At 40.8% G+C, this 27,685-nt stretch overlaps 1 protein-coding gene across 1 annotated transcript in view; it reads right to left on the bottom strand.

The window, feature by feature from the left end:
- Nucleotides 1–12,543, bottom strand: part of LOC132991998 (protein kinase C-binding protein NELL1-like) — a 259,382-nt gene extending 246,839 nt beyond the window's left edge. Inside the window, exons 1-2 of the mRNA XM_061061100.1 lie at nucleotides 12,325–12,543; nucleotides 11,695–11,823 (exon numbers count right to left, since the gene is read on the bottom strand). Coding sequence (XP_060917083.1) covers nucleotides 11,695–11,823; nucleotides 12,325–12,373 — 178 coding nt within the window. The 5' untranslated portion in view covers nucleotides 12,374–12,543. The remainder of the gene's footprint in view (nucleotides 1–11,694; nucleotides 11,824–12,324) is intronic.
- Nucleotides 12,544–27,685: the final 15,142 nt, after the last annotated feature.

Below are 27,685 nucleotides of genomic sequence, written 5' to 3'. Positions count from 1 at the left end.
CTCTGCAGTCTGATGGGGGGGGGAGGTATAAATAGCAACAACATGGATGCAGGAGAGACTGAGAAACCTCTCCATTGCCAGCCAATTCAGTCCAAACCTGCAGAAATGGTGCCACAGGCAATAAAAATAGAAATGTTTTTTTTAGGAAACATTCCATTGCTGCTGCTGTTTTTGTGTTTTTCAAGTAATTTATTAAACGTGTCATCACCCATTTCTTCCTTTTAAAACTGTTTTCACAGCAGCATCTGCATCAGAAAGCTAAAAACAGCTCGCTAATTTGCCATTTTCCTTTTCCCCATTTTATCACATGCAGCTTAGAGTGATCTCCAGCGTCAGGGAAAGCAGACAGATCTGTTCGAGTGGAGCCAAACCTTCCGCCTGCCCAATCGCCTGACACAAACATGATAACATTTCACTGGAGCACATCAAAGATTGGCATATTTTGACTTTCTAAACTGGTGGGTGAACATGCGCTGTGCTGATATGCCCTCGAAGAAAGGAGACCTGCAGGTAGTCGTGGATTTATCTGGCCCTCGTGTGAACCTTTCACCCTCCCCAGTTACCCTGAGGGTAATTCTGCAAGGCTCAAAGACGAACGGCCAAATATAAATATTTTTTTGGTTCACGGCACTTGGTTTTGATTAACTGTCAAGAAACTCTAAATTGTGGAGGGGCCAATATAACTAGCAATGAATTGAATCATGAACTCTGTTGCTCGTGCAGAGTCAATGTATATACTCCCTGTTGGTGCTAAAATGGACTCCTGAGTGTTCATATTGATTCATACACAGAAGCTCCTGGTAGACAAGAAATCTGTCAGCAGAAGATCTTATTGAGGTTAAACACTGTTAAATCTATTATGAGAAAACTGGGTGGTGAGAAAGAACTGGTGAGACGCACGGTAGTGTGGAAGACGCAATGAAATCACTGAACTGCATCTAATGTGTTTATCGTTCGGTTACCAGGCTTGATACTGCAGCGAAAACAGCACCTCAATTATCTCAATACATTTCAAAAGAGCAGCAATGCAATGTTCTTCTTTTTTTTGACTGGTGGATTAACACCAGAACTAAGTGATGCATGCTATCACCACACGGCAGACCTTACTGAAACACTTACAGAGAGTCACGGGGGTTTCATATTAGTGATTTGAATTTTTTATCTACACACTGCAAAGGCCATGATTTCTGAAGAAAAAAGAGACTTCCTTCGTTTTTGACATTTTAGCTGCAACATCGCTTGACAGATGCTACACAGTGAAGACAGCGCAGATATGAGTCCTGGATGCTGATTCGTCATTGTTGTATTAAAACAAATGTAACAAGGCTTACCACAAAGTAAAGCAGAAAACGGAACGAACCGCATCCCAAATTCCTCAAAAATATGGAGTAAAACATATTTTATTTAAAGGAAGGATGTGCGACATTAAACACATAAAAGAAGAAATCAAGTATATCCTGTGTAAACGTATCTCTGAGTCATAACTGTTTACAATGAGAAGTGTGAGTCCCTCCAGCTGTACTGTTGTCGAGCCGTGTTTACATCATGTTTACATGGATGGGACAGCCTTAAGTATAAAGCTGTTTTAGTCAAGGACGAGAGAAAAGAAGAATAACATACTGACCACTTATTTGGATGTCACGTAAGCGTGTTTAGATCACATCAGATTAGGTCATTCTGTGTCAATGTATTTACAATATGAAGCTACGAGTTAACCAAAGTGTGCTAACATTAGCCTGCTAACGGAACAACGCAGGACACAGGTGATTGCAGCTCGAGCAAAGGACAAATTTGTCCGTCGCTTGCGCTTAATGGTGCTTAATTATGGTGCGTTCTAATTGATAACTCCAGCAGTTTTTTGGTGCTCAAGGGCGACATCTGCTGGATGAAAAAGTTGCACATTCTTCCTTCAAGAAATTTAGTTCAGAATGAGTGCATGGTTATAAATAAGATTGAAAATGAAATACATTGTGTCCTCTTCTCTTGTAGCTTGTACACTTTGTAAAATGTTATTCATGTCAAAAAGGATTCAAAAAATCAGGTTGATTCATTTGTTTCACAGAGCATCCCAACTGTTTTGAATATCAGGCTCGTCTGTGTGTTTGCTATTTTGCTCTGCCACTTTATCTGTTGGAGCTAGGGCGTAATTAACGTGCATGTCCACAAAGCTTCAATCTTTAAGACACGCACCAGACTGCCCACTACTGTGTACATGAAGTGTGAATAGAGTTACATTAGTGAGTCTGAAGGGGAGCTGTCCGCTCAGCTGTGGTGCTGATTTCATTGTTTTTTACATGCAGCTTATTTTCTTGTGCTTCCATGACAACGCATCATGTAAACAAGACATTTATAATGTGCTAACCCTAAAGCTTCAGCATTGATATAATTCTTTTGGACTATGATGACAATATATGTCATAAAAAATTATGATTAAGTTAATGTTGCTGTTGAGCAACACATTGGGGACGAATGATGCTAACAGTTAGATCTCTTTAAACTGCAGCTTTAAGTCCCAGAGGACAATCTTTTTCCCTTCTGTTATGACTTAATTTCCTTTACAGATGAAGCTCTGCTGTTTTCTCTTTCACTTCTACTTCTCCATACTGTTAAAAAAAACCTCTTCATCATATCTGACCGGTGATATTTTATGCCCAGATTAGACACTTTGCACCCTTAGATTTGGATAGATAGATAGATATGTAGATAGATAGATAAATAGATAGATAGATAGATAGATATGTAGATAGATAGATAGCTAGAGAGATAGATAGATAGATAGATAGATAGATAGATAGATAGATAGATAGATACTTTATTGATCCCGAGGGAAATTCAAAGCATCCAGTAGCAGGTTACAAGACATGACATGAAACATTTGTTACAAATTAAGTCGCAATATACACATATATACATATATATTAACCCGAAAAAAGAATACCCCCAGATGAAACAAACTTAAACTGTGCAATTAAAAATAGATTTACACAAGAAATGTACATAACCCGTGCAGGGATAAAAAAATATATGTGTAATTTAAAGCAAGAACCTATAAACAGTTGAGGGAAAAAATCTGTAATTAGACCTGTTGACCTTCAATGTTTAAAAAAGCAGATAGTGCAGAGTTATCAAAAACAGACATTAAATAACAGGCAGTGCAAACATTAAATTAAAGGTGCTATTTAAGTAATTGAGGTGATCATTAAAGTGTCCAACTAGAGGCTGACTCTTGGGACAGCTGTGCAGATGGGAAGTGGAAAAAGGAAGATTTAGTCCAAGTGTGTGCTTTCCCCCTGCCATAACCGTGAGGTGTTGTACAGACGTATGGCCAGGGGGACAAAAGAGTTCTTGAGTCTGTCTGTGGAGCAGGATTGTGACAGCAGTCTGCCACTGAACACACACCTCTGCCTGGTGAAGGTGCTGTGCAGAGGGTGGTGGGTGTTGTCCATGATGGAGAGCATTCTGTTCGGGGTCCTTCTCTCTGCCACTGTCACTAGAGAGTCCAGCTCTGAGCCCCCCACAGAGCCTCTGCCTTTGAGACTAAATATTATGCAAAGCACAATCCACCAATCAGCATCGTACAACGACGGTCCAACTCAATGTTTCCATCAACCACCTCTCAGTTTTAATCCAACACCTGAGACAAGACCCTGTCTGTATCTGAAACCACCTGGCGCCTGCTATACTAGTTAGACCTAGGGATTTGGCCAAAATACAGTATGCAATATGAAAAGAAATGAGAGATCTGAGCATGCCAAAACAAGCCGGATGTCACACTGATTTGGGAAAAAATGTAAAGTATGCATCTGACCAGTCTCCCTTGCATACTGTTTCCCACAATGCAAAGCGCCAAGTCAGAGATGGAAACAGCAACGACTATCATAACAGGGGAAATAATAACGATTATACAAACCCACACAAAGATACAACCAATTCTCTTTTTTTGATTAAAAAAAAATCATGAAAATCAAAATGAATCACTTGTCAGCTTTTTTTCAGACTGTAAGTGGATGCTACACTGGAGCAGCGTTTGACAGCTCGGCTGTTGTTTACTTCCACAGCACAAGACCGGGAACCAGCTTAGCTGCAGCCTGACAGACTGCAAAATAACTACAGACTGGCAGTCATACGACATACTGCTGTTAAACGCTGTATGCAGAATGCATTATGCATTACATTCTGCTTTCGTTGGTAGTATGTAGTAGGCAGATTTGAAAACAGCCTCTGTGTAATTCAGCCTGTTTGTTCCAAGTCCTGAACACAACCACTCGCCTCATCCATCGTCAGCTCACAGACAAAAAAGGGTAGGAAACTGGGAAATCATCTATGAACTGTTGATTAAGAGTTCATATTATCAGATATGAGTAAAATACTTTTGAATTACTAGATCACAAAATGTGTGTAAATAGACGTTTCCTTGCAAATGCAGCATCTGCTGCGGTATCAGATCAGAGCTGTATCCTCCCTGATGGTCGGGGGTTGACGGAGATGAAAACATACACCATTACAGATAATTAGGAGCTCTTGTATTCAGAGTATTCAGGGACAGTAATGATTGTAATCAGCAGTAAACGCCATGCCCGGCCTCAATTCAGACTGAAAACCCCCTCAGGGAATCATTCTCACATCTGCAGTTAGAGAGCGTCATTATTACAACTCTGAACACTTCTGAAGTCTAGACTGATGTATCGTCACAGGGAACTTTTATCAGTTGAAACGGCCTCATCTGTTCATATTTCATGCTGAGATTCCCTGTTTCACCATTAGCAGATTGAAAGCTGTGACAGACGTGAAAATAAAGTCTGTTGCATTTACTTCTAGGTTTAATTTTCAAGCAAAGAGAAAGTCATAGTAATCATAGTAATAGTAATCAATCATCAGCCAAGGAGGTTGTGGGTCCCTTTTCAAACCTTTGTCTGCATTTCCATCTTGAAATATTTCCTCTGGTTGTATGGAAGATGCTCCTGCTCAAGTTATCGGGCTTCTTTGTAGCACTAAAAAAAACACAACTACATTTTGTCTCCCTGATAAAGCTTACTTTTGCACATGTGATGCAAATTGAAACTCAGTGGTCACATTGTGTTCCTCTTCTTGTCCTGGTCAGGTTTTAGATGGCAGAGTGTTTGTTTATCACTTTTGTAATAAAGTACTGTCTGAGCTGTTTCACCCTTAACCGAGAAACCTTTCACTTTTTCTATCAGCAATTTTGAAAAAAGATTGAGTGATTACAGCCAACGATTTTTGCTGTTCACGTAACTCCTTCAGCTTTCACACTACATGTATTTGTTCCCCCTTTATTACAGCTCGTTTTTCTACTGAAAGCCCAACAGAAGTGGCAGCTGGACACATTGTGAATTCTGGATTCTGTGTCAGAGACGTCTGTGATCGCCTCTGCTCTACGTGGTCAAGTGAAAAACCTGAAATCATTTGGAAGTTTAGTTCTTCAAATGAATCTCTGTCGACAAAATTCTTCAGGGTAAAAGTGCAACAGACAGACTGTATTACAATTCTAAAATTCATTTAGCAGACACCTATATCCAAAGTGACGTACATCAGAGAGTAAGTACAACACAAGCAAGAATCAGGACCCCAAGAATCAAAATTGAATCTTGAGACACCCACAGATTCCCAGCCTTTATAAATAGCAATAACGACCTCTTGGGTTAACCAATCAACCAATCAATCTTTATGTACATATTGTCAATTCATAAAAAAATATTCAAGACACTTTACAAAAGAGCAGGTAAAATATGTTACTCTGTTTTCTATTAATGTATAAAGACCCAAATTAACCCATCATGAGCACTAAGCAACATTTACAGTGGCAAGGAAAACTTCCTTTTAACAAGCTGAAACCTCGAGCAGAACCAGACTCATGATGAACAGACATCTGTTGAAACTGTAATGTCAGTTTAATGGCTGGAGACAAACGCCAGAACTTTACATCAGGGTCATTTCACATATTAAGAAACTAAACGTGTTTGAAGCGTACTGCTTTATTGCTTTGAGTGCTTTGATTTGTTTCACATATTTTCCTCAGACTACCTCAGCAACATCTACATAAATGATTAAACACCTCCACTGCATTTCTTTAAATCCCCCTTTTGTCATCCGCAGACTTTGGGGATTTTTTTTTGTTGGTTTGCTGCAATGCATTCTGGTCCATTCTTCACTGCTCTTGGTGTATTCATTTTCAGGATTTTCCTCTGTCACAATGGATTTCTCGCTGCATGGTTGTTAAACATCTGTGCCAACTGTCAGAAGTAAAAAAAAAAAAAAAAAAAAAACTTTCTCAGTCTGCTTCAAAGGGTCTGAACACAGAGACGTGTAGCTGATGTTTTGGACATTTCAGACGTTTCTTCCTGTAATTAAAATCCCATTTCAGTTTCCTGGACATATCTTGATTCCCACTTTTCAAGATATAACAAGAACTCTCTACTCCACTGTGGATCGGTTATAGCTCTTTCTGTGATAGTGGTGAGGAGCTCTGGAGAGGATCTTTGATTTAAATAAGGTTGGTTTAAAAAAAAAAAAGAAGGTTTGAATGGAATCCACAGGAAAGTCAATTAAACGTTAATTAAGGACCATTCAAGAAGTGCAAACAGACTGCAGGGTTGGCTTATGTTACCAATAATTAGCCTAAAAGGCTGATAGGAGACGTGTTTATAGATTTCAGGGATATCAGGATCAAGGTTACATTTGTTGTTACCATTTAACTGTTTAATGATTGTGAGTAAGAGAGTCAATGAAGGGCTGATGAATCTATTCACTGACCTGACAGCTTCACACATAGCACTCACAGCATACCAGGCAAGCTGTCGAGTCTGTTTCTCGTACAATATTCTATTAATTAGTAAAGGTAGCAACACCAAAAAGCCATCATTTTAAATGTGAGTTATTAATCTTCTTCATAATGATGGCAGTATAATAGAATACATGTTGTTTAGTTTTAGGCTGTGTCATTGTTGTAACAACATGTCCGAGCCATGCTATCAGTCCTGGGAGGCTAAAACGCACAGCACATATCAGATGGGTGGAAAAAAAAAAAACCTTGCTTTTCTCAGATATTTATCTTTATACAGAGTTGGAGAAAGAGGTAATGCTTGTCCTGAGTGTGGCATTAAAGGAAAGGTCATGTTGTTACCAAAATCCAAAGGAGTTAATCCTTTGTACAGGGGTCACTTTAGGACATCTTAGATTCAGAAAGTCAGGCAAAGCCTCCTTGTGGTCGGTGTTGGCGGCTCAAAGGTTTTTTTTGGTCCCTCTTTCATCTATGCAACCAAAGAGTTGCTCAGAAACAGACACATGAAAAACGTTCCCAAATATGACAAAAAGAAAAAATGGAAAACAAGGACAGGCAGACTGTGTTCTAACAGATCGGAGGATAATTACACTGAATTCAAAATGAGGTCAACCACAGCACCTCTAAAATCATGAGACGGATATCAAAACTCGCAGCAGGCTGATGTGGCACCAATTAATGAAAAATCATAGTTTGAAAAGGAAACAGCGCTTTGTGTCATTTGTCCCCAACAATCCACATTTCACTCTTCTGGTCTGGAGTCAAAATGTCTGAATACAGCACACTTCAGGATCAGAGCTGTTTGCAACTTAGAGGTCAGCTAGGAACTAAGAGTCGTAAAACACAATGCCTTCCTTAACAATTCAGACTGAATATAGTTTGGAAAAAGCCAAATTGTTGTCCAGAGTCAGGTCTTAGAAATCAGGAACTACATTAACCTCTAAGAGCATAACTTTCACACGATAAGGCTGCAAAATATTATGAAAATGACACTGCAATATTTTGTGTATTTAATATTGCAATAGGGGAACAATACAGATAATTATACAAGATATACAGGGTATTTGTTTTTCCAAATGTAAAGTCATATATATATATACTTTTTTTTTAGGGAAAACCTCGGAAAAACTTCAAACCTTTGTCCTACAACTTATTTTGACCATCTTTGAGCAACTGTGACACTGGTACAAATGCAGACAGCAGGATGGACAGACATTTGGAGGACATGATGGAATTCTGTGCTCCTTATGTAGTAGCTATGATAGATCATACTAAGGATGTATCCTTGACATGCATGCTCACCCTGCTACAGCAACTACTTCAAAAGGAAAGCTTTAGATTCTGCACTGCCTGCAGCTCACACAACCTTACCTCGTATGTGCACTGCAGGTTTATTCACACAATCTGCAAACAGTCGAGTTACACACGTTTGCAGCCACGATGTTAACCAGCATCCGCATCAGTTTCCACTCATGATGCAGCTACTTAAAAGGCCGACTCATGTTACCGAGCTCCTGCGTTTAGCATCTAGCCGACATCGTCTGTGACAGCAGCGTGGCGTGCATGTGTACAGACAGGTGAGACACAGATTCTGCACGCACAGCAGCTATTCAGTTTGCAACGTGCTCTTAGGAAGGAGTGCACTTCAGATATCACTCCAGAAGGACTTCTCCTGAGCATTACATTTTCCTGAATGTGGTGAGTTTTTAAATGTATTCAAGTCCATTTCTTATAGTGTCGTTTAAATATTGTTCATGTTCCCAAGATAAGATGAGATACTCCTTTATGCATCCCACAATGTGGAAATTTACAATAATGCTAAAGAGAGACATCATGCAGCTCCCACTCAATAACTTTCTGGGTCTTCATAAAATGTCATTTATGTATTTCAATTATCTGAGGACCCTTTTAGTAATCAAATGAGGAAAATTCATGAGGGATTAGGGAGCAAGCATTTATTTTTAGTTTGAAGGGATATTTCATCTTGCACCACAGAGACAGACTAACACATCCAACATGTTCCCACAGGACGTTACCAAAATACAAACTGATTATTGCTATTAGAAGAATGTTTAATCCAAATCAACATTTGGACACAAGGGGGGGGGGGGTGGGGGGGTCTGAGTAATGAGGTTGACAATCTGGGTTTCAATGTGGAAGAAAAACTAGGTCACCCCCTTTTCCTGGACAAACTAACTTTATTCAATACATCACAGAAATCCCCACAATGTAAGGAATCCTGTTGATGAATAGTACAAACTATGGAAAATTAAAAGCATATATGTCAGTAATGAGCTAAGCTGTTTGGAGGATTATTAGCATTTTTCTTTGATTTCAAGGTTGGATGACACTCAGATAAGGACCTTTGAGTCGAGGCTACACTCGTCTGCCTCTCCTAAACTGGCTTTCATTAAGTGCACTGGTGCATTCTGCTGTTGAAAATGTAAGAAAAGAGAAGCTGAAATCTGTTTTCTAATGCGAACCATCTGTTGTTTGTGCATCAGTGTCTGAGCAGGAGACTGGGAAGACTGGTCCCAGTGTCCAGCCAAACGCTCTGCCAGAGTTCTCCTCCTCTCTCGGTGCCACTGACACTAATTGGAACACCACATTATCGCTCGTTTTCCTGCAATTTCACCAGCATTACAATATGTTCCTTCACTATTTATGCAATCAAACAGATGAAATATGATATGAGGCTCAGGGCACACGATGATTGCGTACACCATACATAAATCATCCTGAATAATCACTGACCCAATCAGCCGCAGAGGCTCCTGCACAGCTTGTACCAGACGACTAATCATGGCCTGTTTGTTACTGTCACTTGTCAGAACACCGACATCTACACTTTTTAGGGGAACCAGCGAGTTGCTGCAACTTTGGCAGCAGTTTCTCTGGAGAGCCTTCCAGGGTACAGGGCTATCGCCATGAAAGCAGCGCGAGGAGGGGCGAACCATTAAATGGGTCACAACACAAACATCCGTTCCAACACTCACAGGTCCAGTTCTCCCCGCTGGGCCAGCCTCACGTTTCCCACACTATCTAGCTGCTGCACCTCAACCCTGGGAGCCTGGAAACCTCAGGGAGAGAAGTTTGGATTTGGAGTAGGAGTATGTGCAGTTGTGTGCGTGCGTGTGTGTGTGTGTGTGTCTGTCTGTGCGTGTGTGTGTGTGTGTGTCTGTCTGTGTGTGTGTGTGTGTGTGTGTGTGTGTATGTGTGTGTGTGTGTGTGTGTGTGTCAAGTATAAAAAAAGTAAGATTGTGAATCCCTTATGGCCTCCAGCCTCGAATCTTGGACAGCTTCACCTCAGCAGAGTTGCCTTAGCTGCCCTGTCTTCATTCATACAGAGCCAGCGGCACACAGAGAGCCAAGCACTCTAGAAAATAAGACCACATGCACACACACGCACGCACGCACGCACGCACGCACACACACACACACACACACACACACAAATCAAGAAAAAAAAAAAAAAAAAAAAACCTCTACTCTGCCGATATGAGTCTAAACACCCAGTGCTGCCTATTTGGGATTCAGGCTGCTGGTGTTTGTGCCAGTATCCTCGAATTTGAATATTTCCTTGCCAGTAAAAGAAAACAACTCAGTGTTTCTCCACAGCTTTGCATTTTCATCCAGGCTGGGAAAGACTTAAGCCATCATGGGACCAATAAAAAAAAGACTCTTAAGAGAATTCAATATGTCTCTCATGGAAATGTTCTTTGAATATCGAGAAAATAAAAAAACGAGATTAAAACTTCAAAATGTGTCAAATCAAATTTTGACTAGGATTAGAGGTGCAGACAGTTCTTAATTATCCCTGCAGAAGAAAACAAATATTTTAACATTATTGATACGGGATGAATGGTTTTGGTGTTTTTACAAACTAGTAATCCAATCATTTGCCGGTTCCAGCTTCACAGATAAAGGGTTTGCTATGTAAACTTTGGATTTTGTTGAGTTGGTGTGACAAAAGAAGACATTTGAAGACATCACTTTGGGCTTCGGGATGTGTGATGAACATTTTGCACAACCTCTGTGACATTTATGGACTAAGTAATTAACCGATGAATGAGCAAAAACAAAATCTGCAAATTAACAATCAGAAATAGTTGTCGGTTTCAGGACTTAAAGGAATCCTACATTTGTCACGTAAATTTTCCTCGGTAAATTAGTATTAATAAATCAATGTCTGTTTGTGTCTCATACTTCTCTCTTTCTGACTCTTTGCTGTGTGAACTTCTGTTCCTTAACAACTCAGCCTCTGCTTTAATCTCAGTCTTTTTTCAGGGCACACAGAGAAATGTGACAAAGTGAAGTTATCATCTGACACTAGTAACACAACTGAAGACACGCTCAACAGGCTTATGACAGTAGTTTATCACTGTTATCTTCTATTAGGACTTTTCGCTCAGACTTGTTCTCCCTCGAGGGTGTGAATATTGCAGCCACATGCTGGGTGCCCTTCATATTACTCGCACTGTAGCACACCTTAAAACAGTTACCAGCGATTGTTGGATTACACAACCCCGGATGTCCTTGGAAACATTGGAGGTGTTGCAGAATTCCTGCACACATACAGAGAGCACTCATGCGTGTCCAGCAAGAGTCTGAGCATCTGCTGCCGGCATGGGACAAATTAAATGTGGAGTAATTATAGAGAGGAGGCTCCCCGGGGTGCCTCCGCCTCAGCATCCCGGCTAATACTGTGAAGCCAAAAGGTGTGGCGCTGCGTGGCTTTGCTCACACCAACTAATGAAACAAAGAGCGTGCGTGCGCGCGTGTTTATGCGCCTGAAAGGAGCCACGACATAGTAGACAAAGGCATCACTGAACTTGGGCAGCACGGAAAATGTGGAGTGAAATTGTCTCTGTGTGTGTGACGAGTGCGTGCCTTACCTCGGAACAGGAAGGCTTTGCTGCTGTTGTGAAGCCCCGCCACTTGGGTAATTCCATAGGTGGCATTTGCCAGGTCAAGTTCATTGATGATATCAATCTGGTAGTCTTGATCTGATCCGAAAGCCAAAGCTGCGCAAGAGAAATGAAGGTTAGATTATGTCACGCTGCGAGGATTAATCCTGACAGGGTTTAACTAAAACCCTAATTCATACATAAACAGGCTGTCCACGTGTGCTTTTTCTGCTTAAAATGGATGGTTGAGGAAAAAAAAAGTCACGCAGTTTTAAGATTATCTCTTGATCGCTAACGATGCGCACCAAAATTCACCGATACTGCCCGCAGCCCACACCTGTGTTATCCACGGGCTCTAGGTGCACTGCTGGCGCGCGTTGGGGTAAAAGGTAACATTTTCTTAACCTTGCCCGCATCCTTTCAAATTGTCAATTCTACAAATTGCAGGTGGTTTAGGGGGTAATAGGCTGCATTAGCGAATCGGTACCAGAAAAATGTAACATGCTTGAGTTGCGCGCAAAGAGCGAGCATATGAGCGTAAAACCCGTTAAGAAGCGCCTGTCAGTCGCAACAAAATTCCTCACCGCGACCAAACAGTGGCACAAAGCTTGTACTCACCTGGTTTGGAAAAAAAGAAAAAGGAAAACAAAGCCACGTAAATATCCATTTGTGTTGGAGTTGCGCTGTATACAGTCCTCAGTCGTGCGCTCCGCTGCGTGTCCACACTCTGGTCCGTCTAGCGCTGTGCGCTGCTCTCACCTCAGCTGAATGTGGAGGAACGGAGGAACGGTCCACAACACAGGAGCAGGGGTTCCCTCACACAGTAACTAGACGTGTCTATGCTGTTTGAATGAGCCTGATCAGTCACCGGATGACATTTCAGTGAAAGACGAGTGTGTTTATGCAGGAAATCAATAAACTGCTCTGCAGACATGCCATTACGTGAATATTCTTAATCACCAATCTGCAAAGCTCCCCCCGTGCAGACATCACAAACTACCAATTTCTGAGGTGAGAAAAAGGCTTTCAAAGGAAAGCCTGTGAGTGGAGGATATGGGAATTCTGTGTAATGGATAGGTAGGCTGCTCACACTTTTCAAAGAAATTCCCGTCTCCCGGGACAAATTAACAACACTGCAGCTCACAAAGAGGAACATATTTTATTAACTGTGTGAAGATAGTGATGCGTGCAGAATAAAGTGTTTGCTCTTTATGAGGGTTTTGTATCACAGCACAGACACAAAAAAAAGAGTCCCGCATCTCCTCTTCGCTTCATAAAATATCCCCCATCACATCCTGCAGCTCCTGCATCGACCTCTCCTCCTCCGAGCCTCAGAGGATCTCCGGGATTTATAAGCACTGCTGCCCCAGTCCTCTTTCCTCTGGGGCCTGTCCTTATTGAGAACCATTAATCATATCCCCTCTCTGCCTGCTTCTAATTTGTGTACAATGTCAGGTTGTCTGGGTTACCTGCATCAAAACAAACTGGTGAGCAGAGGGACCAGCGGTGCCTATAGGGACTGTGGCAGTTACACAGTGTGTAAGTGTGTTCTACTCTGGAGATGGTGTCATGTCTGCTTTGGGATGCAGGTCCCCATTCCCTCCTCTCAAATGAGACTCTAAACAATAGCAGCCCTTGGTAAGCCTAGCCAGAGGAGGAAAGTCTTGAAGGGGAAAAAAACACATGTAATTACAGGTTGCAGATCAGTGAGGAGACAAGGGAGGGAGGGAGGCAGATTGTAATTGTTTTTGGACAGCCAAAGAGGTTTAGAGGCAACATAATTTTGGTCTTTTAGGCTTTTAAAAATATGTAAAGGCGCAATTAACTAAGCGTTTCTCTTTTTTGTCAAACTTAGTTCTCCACTTAACGCTGACTTTTCTTCTCAAACGTCAAGTTCATTGGTGGAATTAAATACTCAAGCAAAGTATGTATATGTTACTGTTTTCAATATAGAATGAATAATAGACTGTACAAATATGGACATAGCCACCTTGAACCATTCCTTTAAAGCCTCAAGTATGTAATAAATGTAGAGTCATAAATTCATTGGAAGAGTTTGCTGAGGTTTTACATTAAATATAGAGTTAGCAGCTTTTTCCTAAAAACAAATAAACCAGAGACTTATACAAAAGTAATGCTGCTCAATCCTCAATCATGATATCTCTCTGTTCATATCTGGAGAGGTGCCAGTGCACTTCCCGAGTACTGCCAAGGTGCCCCTGAGCAAGGCACCGAACCCCCAGTTTAACACTCTGACCTACAGTGAAGTAAAAGTTTTGCTTGAGTTGGACCACTAAATTTAAACTCGACTTATTTTCTTCCTCCATCTATGTTTTTCTTTTCCCTTATCCAGGTGGCAGAATGTTTTCCCTGTTCACTTGAACCCATCAGACTTTGCAACGACCTCTGTGCTCTCCTCTTGTTGCTGTCAGATTTTTTTTTTTTTTGTAAATCCTCCGCTCTTGCCTTTGTCAGCTGTCATTTCATTGTCGAGTCGATGGGACAAACTCCACCTCAAGTCTTTTCTCAACTAAAAAAACCACAACACTGTTTGTTTCATAACCTTGTGCTCATGTTTGTTTCTGACAACAAGGATATTTTGTGACAGGGCAAAAAAAAATAGAGCATCTTTTCCTTAGAAGCAAAAGCAGTAGTAGTGAGATGTTGGTGTTGTTGAGTCTGACTTTGTTGTTGTCCTGCTGATGAGAAAACTCACCTTTGGGAAACTTCCGAAAGAATTCCTTTTTTTGTATGTATGAGATTGTGTCAGAGGCAGCCCCAGCATGTTTCACAGTGTGCATCCATCCAGTGTTCAGCTAAGCTCACCCATCTGTATGCGATCTAGACATCTAAAACAATCACGTTCCATACAATTTAAGCTCGGCTGACACCTTGATATGTAGATATCATATCACCTGCATATCAACAAATCAGTGCTCACCGGGCTTCAAACATGCTGATTTGTTGACACAAACAGTCTGCCTCAGGGCTGCGCCAAAACCTGAAGTGCACAAACACTAAGAAAAAACACAGACAGAGCAAAGCAGACAGCAGCAGAGAAAGAATGACGGACAGGGATATGTATGTGGACAGGATTATCTCTATAATTTAGTCCCATTCTCTAGATTGCAGGATTGCTGCCCGGCCTCGCTGCTTTTCAATCTGCGCCTGTCAACACATTACAATGCCTCGCCGTCGTCCTGCAGTCACACGCCGTGAGGTCATCAGAGAGGCGCAGACGACAGGGGACCCTATTCTATCAGGGGGAACGGGCGAGCGAGGCACCCAATTGCACACAAACAGAGGCGCCCTCGCAAACAGCACTTGGAAAGCTCATTCGCTGTGGGTCTGAGCTGCCTGACGGAGATGGGGGGGGCAAAGTTTAGTGTTTCTCTGAGCGGAACAGGAGTCACATTAAACCAACAGGAGGCGAGACAGTGCTCACTCCCTGATTAAATAAATGGCATGCAGCGGTGCTTCTATTCTACATGATGGCTCTCTTTATGTTCCATTATATTCATTTCCACTATGTTTTGTATTCGACAAGTGCATGTAGGTAATCATACCTGATATATTCGGTTTATTTCCGGGAATGAAGAGCAGAAATGTGATGCGTTACATTTATATAGGCCTACACGTTTACCTTTTCGGAGGTTAGAATTTCAATTTAAGCAAAGGAAAAACTTTTCTTGAGGGATGATTATGTGATAAAGTTTTGCATGTCAGTTCAGGGGTAAGTAGTTGGGTGTCGTGGAAGCAAATGTACTTCTTGGGAACACAGTGGACATCAAGAAATCATCGGACCACAGAGAGTGAGCTCTGCAGAAACAGACAGGTGGACCTGCAACAACTTTAGCAGACCGGGAAAACAGCAGACTGCCCCCTGCTGCACAGCAGAGCTTTGTGAGGGAGTGGGTGTGGCCCAGCAGAGGAGAGGGTCATAAGTATTTACACCTATAGGCGTTTTGAAGAGTGAAAGGTGAGACAAAGGAAGACCAGCTCGCTAACAACGGAAACATCACAAGTTAACATTTTCGATACGTTGCTCTGCTTCAAAACTCCCGGTGGGTGACGTCACTGAGACTGCGTCCATGTTTTATAAAGTCTGTGCTAACAACACAGTGGAATCTTTAATTAGTCACACTCCAGGCAACACATCCCTTCTACTTTGTGAGGCTAAAATAGCCTGACGTCATGTTGTCTCACAGACTCTGCACCATTACACTTACATGAGGAGGTACTGGGTCTAGAAATATATCATTCTGCTGCTAAAACATGAAAACTAAACGCCTTTAGTTAGAGTTTGAACTACGGCAGCTCAGACTGTTCAAAAAGCCTCCATATCTCATATTCTGACTGTGTCTTCTTCCAACAGATTAAGTGATTTTACACAGCAGAATCCAGAGATGTATGGCTACAGTTGGTGAGATGAGAAACTAAACTTTTGAAACTGAAGCAGTGGTTTTTGAATGAGGGCCGGAATATTACAGCCCAGGGAACAGAGCAATGCTGCAGAGGCCTGCTGTGTCTGCTGAAAGCCTATCATTACCCATTAATCACAGCGTTAAAATGCTTACCACCATTATGCCCAAATGTATAATTTTCAGCAGTCTGGTGGATGTGGCATCATGTGCGCCACCGCTCTTTATGCCACATCTTTGTTAAAACCTGCCATTGAACATAACAGCCTTCATCTGATAGAAGTGGAGTTTTAATGAATCACCAGTTCTGCAAGGCATGGCAGTGTGAAGCTTTATATTTAACTTAATCAATCACAATTTGAATTCATATGTTGAGAAAAAAAGTAAAGTTATGTCAGTGACAACACCTGCACTGCTCCATTAGCCAAACTAAGAAATGAAATGTTAAAAGTAATTGAGCTGGATCTAACTGGAAAGAAACTAAAACAGACGATGCACAGGAGGAGGTTTTAACCAGCGATGAACAAATACTTCAAAAAAATGCAATACTCTAGGTTCCCTTCTGGTGTCATTTATGGATTATTTACTCTACTTGTTGTTGTGATGTGGAAATAAGTCCAGTGATGTAATAAAACTCAGATTTTTGTATACGTTGAATTAAAGACTGATTTTATTTTTCACTCTTGTATAAAAATATTATACGATCGCTGAGCCGTTAAAAGAAATTAAAAAAATCTATTTGGCAATCCTTTTCCCATGGTATATAAATCCGTGCGCACAGATTTGCATCCTGTGGGCCTGGATTCGTAAACTGTACACAACTTTAATTAACTGTGCACAACAATTTGCATTGTAAATTGTTCAGCAGACACAGCAGGACTCTGAGCAGGTAAGAGGAGGATGTTATCGAAGCTGACATCCATCATGGACAACCCCTCTCATCCCCTGCATGACACTGTGGGGGCTCTGAGCAGCTCCTTCAGCAGCAGACTCAGACACCCAACCTGCAAGACAGAGCACTACCGCAGGTCGTTCATCCCATCTGCTGTCAGACTGTTTAATCAGACTCTTTAACAGCATCACCACCTCATGACTCATATCAATAATGCTACACACTGTGTGTGTTTTTAATAATAATAAGTCTTTCCACAAGGAAGTGTACATACCTGGTATTATTCTTATTCTTATTATTATTGTATTTTTTATTCTTTAAATCTTTGTGCAGGGATTGCAATGCCAGGGTGGGGGTTTTGATTTCCTTGTGAATTAAAAAAATGTGTTGTCTTCTTTTTAAGAACTTGCATTTTTGCAAAATGCACTTAATCATGTTTTTCTAACACTAATATGTTTCTCTTGTCCGTCTACAAACATCCTAATTATTAGAAAAGTCCATCCTCTCTGTCTGGCTCCACTTTTCAGATAATGTGTGCTCAAACAGGCCGTTTGGAGATTTTCCCTTCATGACATCACAAAGGGCAGTAACCCCTCCCCCAAGAGGGGGGGGTCACTCCCACAGCTAGGTGTTTGTTCTGCCCTCTGAGTCTGCCTTCTCACCATAAACAATAGGACATGGTGCGAGAAAGCTAGAGACACCCAAGCCCTTCCAGAGAGAGGGCGTGGTCAGACACAGCTCATTTGCATTTAAAGGTACAGACACAGAAACAGCCTGTTCTGAGCAGGGCTGAAATAGAGGGGTTTATAGACATGATCAAATACAGGATCAGAGTGGATTTAGAACAAGAAACTTCACAGACATGTTTTGGGGAGCTCTGAGACTTATTTAAACTTGTCAAAAAAGGAGGATAATATGTGTCCTTTAAAGTTACTTTAGGAATGCAACCTGTGAAAAAGCAAATTTGTCCTTGTTTATAATCAAATCTTGATCTTGTTCTCAAACTTAACCAAATAGTTTGGTACTCAAACCACAATCATTTTTGGCAAAAGCAAACAAGTTTTTGCATAAATAAAAGTTGTTGGATGTCAAAAATTAATTGACAAGCTTTATTTTGAATATCTAGGCAGACATTTGAATAATTATAATAGCCCAACTTGCTAGACAGACACAGAGGACATCATATTTTGAAGCCAAAAGCGATCAACCAAGCTGCATGATCTGCAGAGTTGGGAGAGGGAACATTTTGGATGTTACATAAGTGGAACATCAGAGACCAAAGCAGCAGGGTAAACTGCATGATCAGAAAAAGATCACACAACCCCGACACTCACTGGTCTCAGATAGCCTTGGTGGTGCAACAACCCTCTCACTGATCAAACGCTAACTACTTTTATCTTTATTTATTTTTTTGTTAAAGGACAGTGTTGACAACGATGGACCACACTGATCTGGCTTACACATCCAATCACAGTTGAGGTGTTCCTTTCTGTACGGACTGAGGGTTTTATCCTCTGTGTGCTTTCCCTCTGTGGTTAAAACAGCGAGGTTGAGGTGAAACTTCAGTAAACAGTGTGTGCTGTTCCATTCAGCAGCTCTGCAGAGTTTTGGTCCAGCCTGGCTTTTACAGGTCAAGTGGAGGGGGAGGAAGCTGTGTGAGGGTCATAAGGCTGCACTATCAGAAGCTTGTAAAGCCATGGGCCGCTCCTGAGGGACACCTTAATGGATCTCAGGGGAATCAATGCTTTAACTTTATTTTGTCAGCCACAGTTAGAGTCGGGTTGACTGTCACTCCTCCAGGAACATGATTAATGTGTTCCTCAGAGGAACTGTAAAGGGGCAAAATAGAAAAGACAGCTATACCAGTGTCAGAGTGTGGTGGATGCTTTTTAATAGGAAAGCTATTGAGCTGCGAATGTTGCACAAAAGATCATTTCTGCACCTGTGTGTATTTGTTGCACCACAATTTAAAAAAAAAATTGGTTCCCTTCATTCAGTTACACAGGATGAAATTGTGATTTGGAGCCTTTTTTCTGCCCTTTCATTCTAACCTGCTGGGACAGTAGAATACGTTATGAATTTAACGAGCACCACCGCTGCAGACCGGTGTATTGTTCACACACACAAAAAAAAAATGTGGCCAAGAGGCAATCACCAGGTCAAGCGGAAAATTCTCCGCTCTGGACATGATGGGCTTGAATTGTCCCTGCAAGTTTGTTGGTTTGATTCCTTTGACAAATATAGCAGCACTTATCCCAAGCATGACCCAGTTTTTTGCTCTCAACTTTCTTCGTGCCGAGGTAAACACGTTGGCCTCGAAAGGAAACAGCAGCGTTTCTCTTGCAGAAGGCAGCTGCAGTGTGATTGGAATGACAACCTGGTAGCGCTGCATCTCTGACTTCAAATCTCTCAAACTGCAGACGAAAGCTTTCTAATACAAGGAGAATAAAAAAAAGCCTGCAACAAACGGCTATAAGACAACAAAAATACCTGTCGCTGACAAATGCACATTACACATCGTTTTCCAGAAAAACAATGCTATAAACAACAGTGCCTTGCTGTTTAGGAAGCTACTAAGCCATTATAAAAAATGAAATTGTTACTTCAATATTGGTGCTTACTTTTTGCAACCTTTTTTTTTAAAGATTAACATCAGCATAAGGAGCCATTGCTTTGCTGCTGAAAGCAACAGACAGGATGGGTAAGTCTTAAAGGAGGCTTATGCTCTATTGGTTTAAATATTTTCATGGAAATTGCTGACAGAATAAACAACTTTGCAGATAACATTTTAAAAAATATTCTAAAATAAATATTTATCTGACAACCCCTTTGTCTAGTTTTCTGCTTGGCTACTTTCCGATACCAAACCCTGTAAAATACATTACCACTTTGACTGACCCACAGCTATCCGTCACGGTCAAGTAGACCCATACTGTTCATACATAAACACACACTGTATGAACAGCATGAATGCATTTACCAAACACTCCCATGTAGACTCTCCAGGACTCAGTGGACAGAGAGGGACACAGACGGAGCGACAGAAGCTGAAGGTAGGTATGAGTGATGTGAGTGACATAAGTGGGATTTTTGGAAACTATGACAGAAAACATGGAGTTCAAGTCTATCATCATCTATTTTTAGGCCACCTTGTTGTATCAACATCTTTACAGTCACTTACAATCTTATATATACTCCAATTCTGTTATCAATCCAACCACTTTCAGGTCGGAGTCAGAGCGATATGACTCGAATGTGAAGTCAATGCATGTGTTATGCCAATCAGTAGAGAGGCTTGCAGTGTAAAATAGCTATTTAAAGGCAGAATGTGTGACATTTTACACAAAAATACAGCAGTAAATATATCAGAATAATGTCTGTCTAATGAGTGAGAAGCTCAAGTCCCGCTGGCTGTGTTTACATCCTGTTTACATGGACGGGACGGCCTTACGTATAAAGCTGTTTCACTCAAAGACTAGAAAAATAAGAATATCCTACTCACTTGTTATTTGTATGTCCAAAAATTGTTTTTTGATCACAGTCATTCTGTGTCAATTATTGAGCTAACCAAAGTGTGCTAACATTAGCCTGCTAACACAACGATGCAGGTAATTGCAGCTCAGCCAACTTTGTCCACCGCTTGTGCTTAATGGTGTTTCATTTTGGTGCCTTCTAATTGATAACTCATTTGTGCAAACACGAGTGGAGAGAGGTTGGAGGTGTGTCGCTGGAGGAGAGCGGAGGCTTCAGAATAGCGGAGGTGTTGTTTTGGTTTCATGCTGGTGCTCACGGGCGACATCTGCTAGATCAAAAAGTCACACATTCTTCCTTTATAATGTCTTACTGCCCATGTAGCCTTAAACTGTTTGTAGGTATCCTATATTACATGCATAGATCACTACAGTATTTGCTGTGACACCAGAATCAAATCTGTCACTTTCATCTATACAGTCTTCTGAGTTCGGCTGCTCAAGAAAACTTCATCTGGAAAAAAAAGACACAAATGGAAGGCAGTTTATGAGCAGTGATTTTTTTTTTTTTTTTAAATGTAAAACAAGGCATTAAAGTTGAAGACTATGAGGACAAAAAACCCTTTGAAATGTTAAACGCTCGTAAAATGAAAGCAGAGCACAAAGCATTAATAAATCATTAACTGCATAACACCGCTTTGATCCATTACATCGCTTCCTAAATTTGCTCACTTTATCAGTTTCTCATAATGAAATCTGTAACGTGAGGAATCTTCTTCACATATCCGAGCTAATGCGTGTGTTGAAGATAATAAAGAGGATTGGGCTTGTGAAATGTGTCATCTCTGGCATCATGGCCCATTGAATCACCTCATTATGTCGTCTCGTATCCTAATATTATGATAAGATTTTTTTTCTGAGCAAAGGCCCTCTCTCCAAATTGATGCTTTGATGTGAAACACTATAAACGAAGGCTCGATATTATCTCGTTGGAATGTTTAAATACTTCTATAACACTTTACTGCAACATGCAATTCACAGAAATGGTGTTTTGATTATTAGCCATCGAGCAGAGCCATTAAGGCTGATTGAGTCTTGATGGTGTTCTTGTGGTTGGAGTTATTAGAGAACAAATGGAGGAGTGCCCTACAGTAAATACAGAGTGCAGACATTTAATTTCCATGGTTGCAAATTAGCTATTAAGAGACAGCAGGGTGCTGTATTCTAAAATAACGCTCATCAGATCGTATGAAAACCCCTGAGGACTATGGGCGCTCAACCCCTCCCCCAATGCGGCTAGTTCACACACTTTGGAGGTGAGAAAAGAAGTATAGCACATAATAGAACTTATGTTTGGTGCTCATTAAATTCAGCAGTGGTGAGAGAAGAGTGTGTACCTATAACTTATAACCTATGCTGTTAATAATAACAGTAAGAAGTCATATAATTACCATGTGTGTGGCTTCAGTAAGGGATCACATTTACCTTCCACTTTGCACAGTTCAGACAGAGACACAAATAATTTTTACCTTCAAATTTACAAATGAGGTTTTCTGCTATAATTACATTTGTTGTCCCTATATTTGCTTATGGTGATGGCTCTATTGGATAACTGTAAAATATGTTTTTTTCATCCCTATAAAGCCAAATGATTCACATTTGATGGAGGTTTTTTTTTTTTTGCCTTCTGCATCCTCAGTTAGATTTTTTTTCCTAAATAAAACCTTGATTGATACAACCAGATATAGGCTGTGCTCAAACTTCCCATAGCAGTCAAGTATCATTACTGCACTGTGCGGCTGGGTTGGAGCTCACATCCATAGCAGTATTGTCAGAAAGTAACAAGACAAGAAGAACGGGAAAGCTCCTCACATGTGGAAAAGATGATGAAAATCACAGTTCAGCATCTACTACTTCATTCCTGTACTTAATTTAGTGGCCTAATGTTAACTGTTTGATAACTGTACTTTAGCCACAAGCTGAATGCACTTATTTGAAAAGTACCCAGGATGGAGAGGACGGGAAGCGTTGAAACAGGATTTCATCTGAAACTAACTAATGGCTCACAATGTACATTCACTGAATTCTTTATTATTCTCATTGTACTGTTCTTAACAGACTCGTTGGCATGGAAATACAATATAGTACAGTGTGACTTCTATGCCAGTCTCAATTAGAAACAAAACACATCCAGCAGCAGTCCAGGCACGTTTTACTTGTCTGTGGGAGGTCAGTCTCTCTCTTCTTACCCTTCCACACTACAGCAGCCACATATCAAATGAATTACAGAGCATTCAGCCATGCTGCATGTTTAACTAACACAACCATTGGCTGTATCTTAAACTGGACAGCGCTTCCCAGTCTCGCTCTGTTGTACTCTATTGTACACTGAAGCCATGAATACCACCGTGGACGCACTGGCATATTTCGCTGAGGACGCAATTTGTAGCCAAGACCTTCTGAAAAGGTAGCTAGCTAATCGAACCACAGAATCGTTTGTTTTTGATTAGCTTTTATCAGTGTGTGTTATCAATAGACAAGATACTTTATTGATCCCAACCTGGATAATTTGGGGCTTCATGTATGTTCACGCAATCTCTGGCCAGAAGGGATTTATAATTTTTCCAGGATTTTTATGATCTCCTTCTAGTTTTATCTAGAATAAGTCCATAGAGAGGCATCCATGTCTGAACGACTTCAACTGACTTCATCAGGAGCCACAGTTCTACTCTGATCTTTGACGATTCTATGTTTCTGACCCGTCTCTTCCGCTAAACCCACATAGCCTTCAAAGGAAACACATTTTCTACCTTTGTACTTCTAATCTTCTCCGCTTACTCACCACCCACAGTACATGACCACTTCAGGACTGAGAAGTAAACTGACTGATAAACAAAGCTGGGCCTTTAGGCACAAACCCCCTTATCTGTATTTCCCACAGTATCACATAAAAGAGCATTACCTACTGTACACAGCCCGGCTGACATCCCTTTAAAAGAACATTTTTCAGATGTTCTGAGGGCTGCCACACATTCATTGTTGACACATCCTTTATTCTACTAGTCTAGCTTCTGGCAGTGTGAATAGTCTGGAATACTAATGTGCACATAAATGACACTGACAGGATTTCCTGTAACAAGTTTCGCTGTAAAGCAATTGATTAATGCTGTGAGTCCACTTCTTTTCAAGTTGGAACTTTATATCTCTTGCTTAGTTAAAATCACCTTTACTTCAATCTTTCAACCATAAAAAACAAATTCCAGCCTTAGGGTAAGTGGCATTGATCACACAGATAATACAGCAATTACAGGCCAAGCAGTAAGTGCTTCTATCAGACAGAATGGTATGCTTTTTTATCATCCGGACAATAAGGCTTTTGCATAACCAGGCAGTGGTGGAGAACTCTGTAAGAGCCGAAGATTAATGGATGAATCAGGTGGATTGTCCCAGGGGCCGGAGAGCAGTGTGAAACTAAATGACCTCAGATGGCACAATGAAATCCAACCGCTCTTTCATATATGCAAGCCATACTGAGCTAAATTGCCCTTCCTCTCTTCATCTTATTATGAGTTCCCTTGGAGTGAATGCACGTTCTTGGGTTTAAAAAAACATGCAAGTAAAAAGAAAAAAAGTGGAACTATGATTTCTGTACAACTTTGCAGAAAAGCTATTATTGTTGTAGCAGTTGTGACGAAAGCTCTATCTTTGGAATAAGCAGGATAGACGTGCACTAATCTGTTTCCTTTAATTGGTTTTCTTTTGCTGACCTGCGCTTCTGCAACTCCCTCAATCCTCAACAGCAATATTGTGATAACTGATGACAGGATGTGAATCACAATGGTGTGGCATACAGAGCTCTGTTAAATATAAAATATGGTTGACATATATTTAATTCTCTGCCTATAGCAGGGTATGTAATACTATGTATGGCACAACAGCAATGTAAGTAGTTGGCTTGGCAATTTGAAAACCCTTTCAATTGAGGTTTTTCTTTTTAATGGGACTTGAACAACACATCATAATTCCTGCAGAAATGTTGTCAAATATATTGATGTTTTGGCAATGGTTCATTGAAAACAGACAATAAGTTTCCCACTCTCTGCTCTACATTTGGTAGCAGCACAGCTATACTGTGGGGAAAAGTAGAGACTGTCAAGGAAGAGACATTATGCTCAGAATACATTAGCACATAATCACATTGACTCATACAAAATGTCCTCAAGACAGAAAAGAATGCTTGGACAACCTGTGGTTATGTCATAAGGAAAATAACACAAATAGTTTGCCAGCTTTTAATTTATAAGATGTGTCCATGACTACTGTTTTTTTGCGCTCATAGTGGCAATTTAGGGGCAGCTGTGACTCAGTTGGTGGAGTCTGTCGTCTTTCAACTGGAAGGTCAGGGGTTCGATCCCCAGCTCAAGCGGCTGCATGTCCGATGTGTCCTTGGGAAAGACACTTAACCCCAAGTTGCTACCACTGATCATCAGTGTTGTATACTTACCATTTACCAATTTTCAATACAAAACAAATGCAGTTGTTACCTAATGATGTACATCCTTTCCCTTATTGATAATATTCTTGTCTGCCATTAAGTTCAGCTCTGTACATTGGTCAACATAAAGTCCTACAGTACCTAAAGCTATTTTTCTTGAACAGCAACAAGAGTGGTTTGCGTGTTATTATTAAATGCACAAATGTTGTCCCTGTTATCTTTACATTTTAAATTGTTTGACATCAACTGCCCTAAGTCTGGCTAATCAGAAAGGTTTACCTTAGGGATTCAACTCTTTGCTTATGAATGCCCAAGCCATAATCATCTTAGTTAATTGGTGAGAGATAATGTAAGCAGAGGTCCAATTATGTAAATACAGAAACTTTGCAGACCCAGCGGTCCATGCCAAAAGTTCCACTTTGGAGTTTTTGGTCACGATACATTATATGAGTTTTGCAACAGACAGCTTTTGTGTTTGCCTCTGTGTGAGGACAGTCATTAATGGTAAGACTAAAAAGAAGAAGCTTCTCCGTTAAAGGCTTTATATGCGATTTTTTGATCCAGCATATGTCGCCCTTGAGCACCAGCATGAAACCAAAACAACTTGCGGTGCATTGTTGTGTTAGCATGCTAATGCTAGCGATCTTTATTATGCTCGTATCTTCACACTGCATGTCAATTTACCCGAAATGAGCGTGATCTAGAAACACAGTTAAGCAGTGAGAACAGTATGTTATTCTTCTTTTCTCTAGTCCCTCAATTAAACAACTTTTATTCGCGAGGGGAGGAGTCAGCCGTCGGGCCACCGATATAAACAAAGTGAAGGTATGACTCGGAAAACATCACAGACAGTGGGACTCGGGAGTTATTTTCAGAGGATATACTTGATTCCTATTACATTTAAGTGTGAAAAATCGCATATAAAGCCTTTAAACTTACAATTAATTTGACATGTTTGAATGGAAGACAGATGCTTTCTGAGTTATGTTAAGAATGATGAACATTGACAACACTGAAGAGCACATACATACAAGTTAAATGGTAAATGGACTTGAGCTTGAGCTTGTATAGCACTTTTCTAGTCTTCAGACTACTCAAAGCACGTACACCGGCTCAACGCCAACGACGAAGCAGCTGGAGCAATTTGGGGTTAAGTGTCTTGCCAAGGACACACCAGATATGTGGCTGCAGGAGCTTGGGATCGCACCCTCGACCTTCTGGTTGAGAGATGACCGACTCTACCAATTGAGCCACAGCCGCTGTCAAGTTGACTTGAAGTCATGGAAAAGAAGTTCATTTTCAAGTTTTACACGTTATCTTCGGATTTTGTAATATTCGGAATACGTTCAGTGATTGAGTCTCAGATTGCTGTAGGTAAGGCACTTTTGCTTTTAAAGCCACTATGATAGATTTATGGGAATTCACTGTTGGCCTGATGATGCCAGTTCATTCCACAACAACATCTGAAGAGCAGCTCTGCTTAACCACAGAAGTAATGTGTGAGGAGGGAGAGTCCAGACGTCACCGGATTAAAAATGCATGGTGTTTTGTATTTATTTGTTTCCCTCAAAGTCTCAGACACAAATAGCTATCACAGTGTCTGGGACATTCTCATACAATATAGCTCTTTAAAGACACCGTTTTATTTTCCGTAAAACAACACCTTCTTGTCCTGCAGATGACTCACATAACTCCTAATATTATTACATTCTTGTCTAGCAGCAGAATATGTGCTGTTTCTTCTTGTCATAATGTTCTTCTCAGAGTTACTCAGAGCTGCAAAACTATTAAAACTCAGTGTCTCTGTCAGATTTTGACATCTTAATTTACATTTTTGAAGCTCTGACAGACATTAGCATATTTCTCAGCCTCCACAGAACCAACATGTACTTGTGGTGATGTTTTGTACTTTGACTCTGGTCTGGTTTTTTCCTCAGACATGCCTCTGTTGCTCTGAATATATTGTGAAACACTGTGAACTCGTACACTGCTGAGCTGAGCATGTCTAATATTTCTACGCCAACATCTTAGTTTCCTCTCATGTTCAAAGTCAGAAATTAACACCCACCAGGTTTCCACTGCTGTTAACATTTGGAAACATGAAAGGATGACATGAGCAATGAGGGCTCATATTTGAGTTATGGATTCCTGACATGGTCTCATCAGCCCCCTGCTGAGAGGAGGTCGATGCCTGCAGCTGTACGCGATGATTCATCTTCGTCATGAAAAAGACTTTACATTATCAAATATGTTTGAGGTTTGTGATACAACACAGATACCAAGTCAAATAGAAGTCAATGCTAACAGAATGTGTTTCTGTCTGACACTTGATTTCAATATACTGACAGACATGTGTGACCCAAGAGGCTAAATCTCTTAAAATGTTAAACAGGATTGGACAAAGCCGCCATGATGTCTGCTATTGGTTTTATGGACTACCATTTTGGGGGCCTCGAGGTTCAAATTTAGCCGTCAACATCATGGCCGTTTCTAATCAGCAGTGACCATATTTTGACAAGGGAGGAAAATACGTTTGTACATCTCAATCTTGGTTGACAAGTTGCCATGGTGGCAACAGTCAATCAAAGGTAGCCACAGCCTAAACACTGTGGTTCAGCGTCCCCTAGGGGGGGGCCACCAAAGATCATGGAGGGAAGCGAAGCGAGGCTCTGTCTGCTCTGAGGTTGTCAAAATTAGATTT

This window comes from Labrus mixtus, chromosome 1 (genome assembly GCF_963584025.1).
Source record: "Labrus mixtus chromosome 1, fLabMix1.1, whole genome shotgun sequence".
In the NCBI taxonomy this organism is placed as follows: Eukaryota; Metazoa; Chordata; class Actinopteri; order Labriformes; family Labridae; genus Labrus; species Labrus mixtus.
This window is presented reverse-complemented; position numbering and strand designations above follow the sequence as displayed.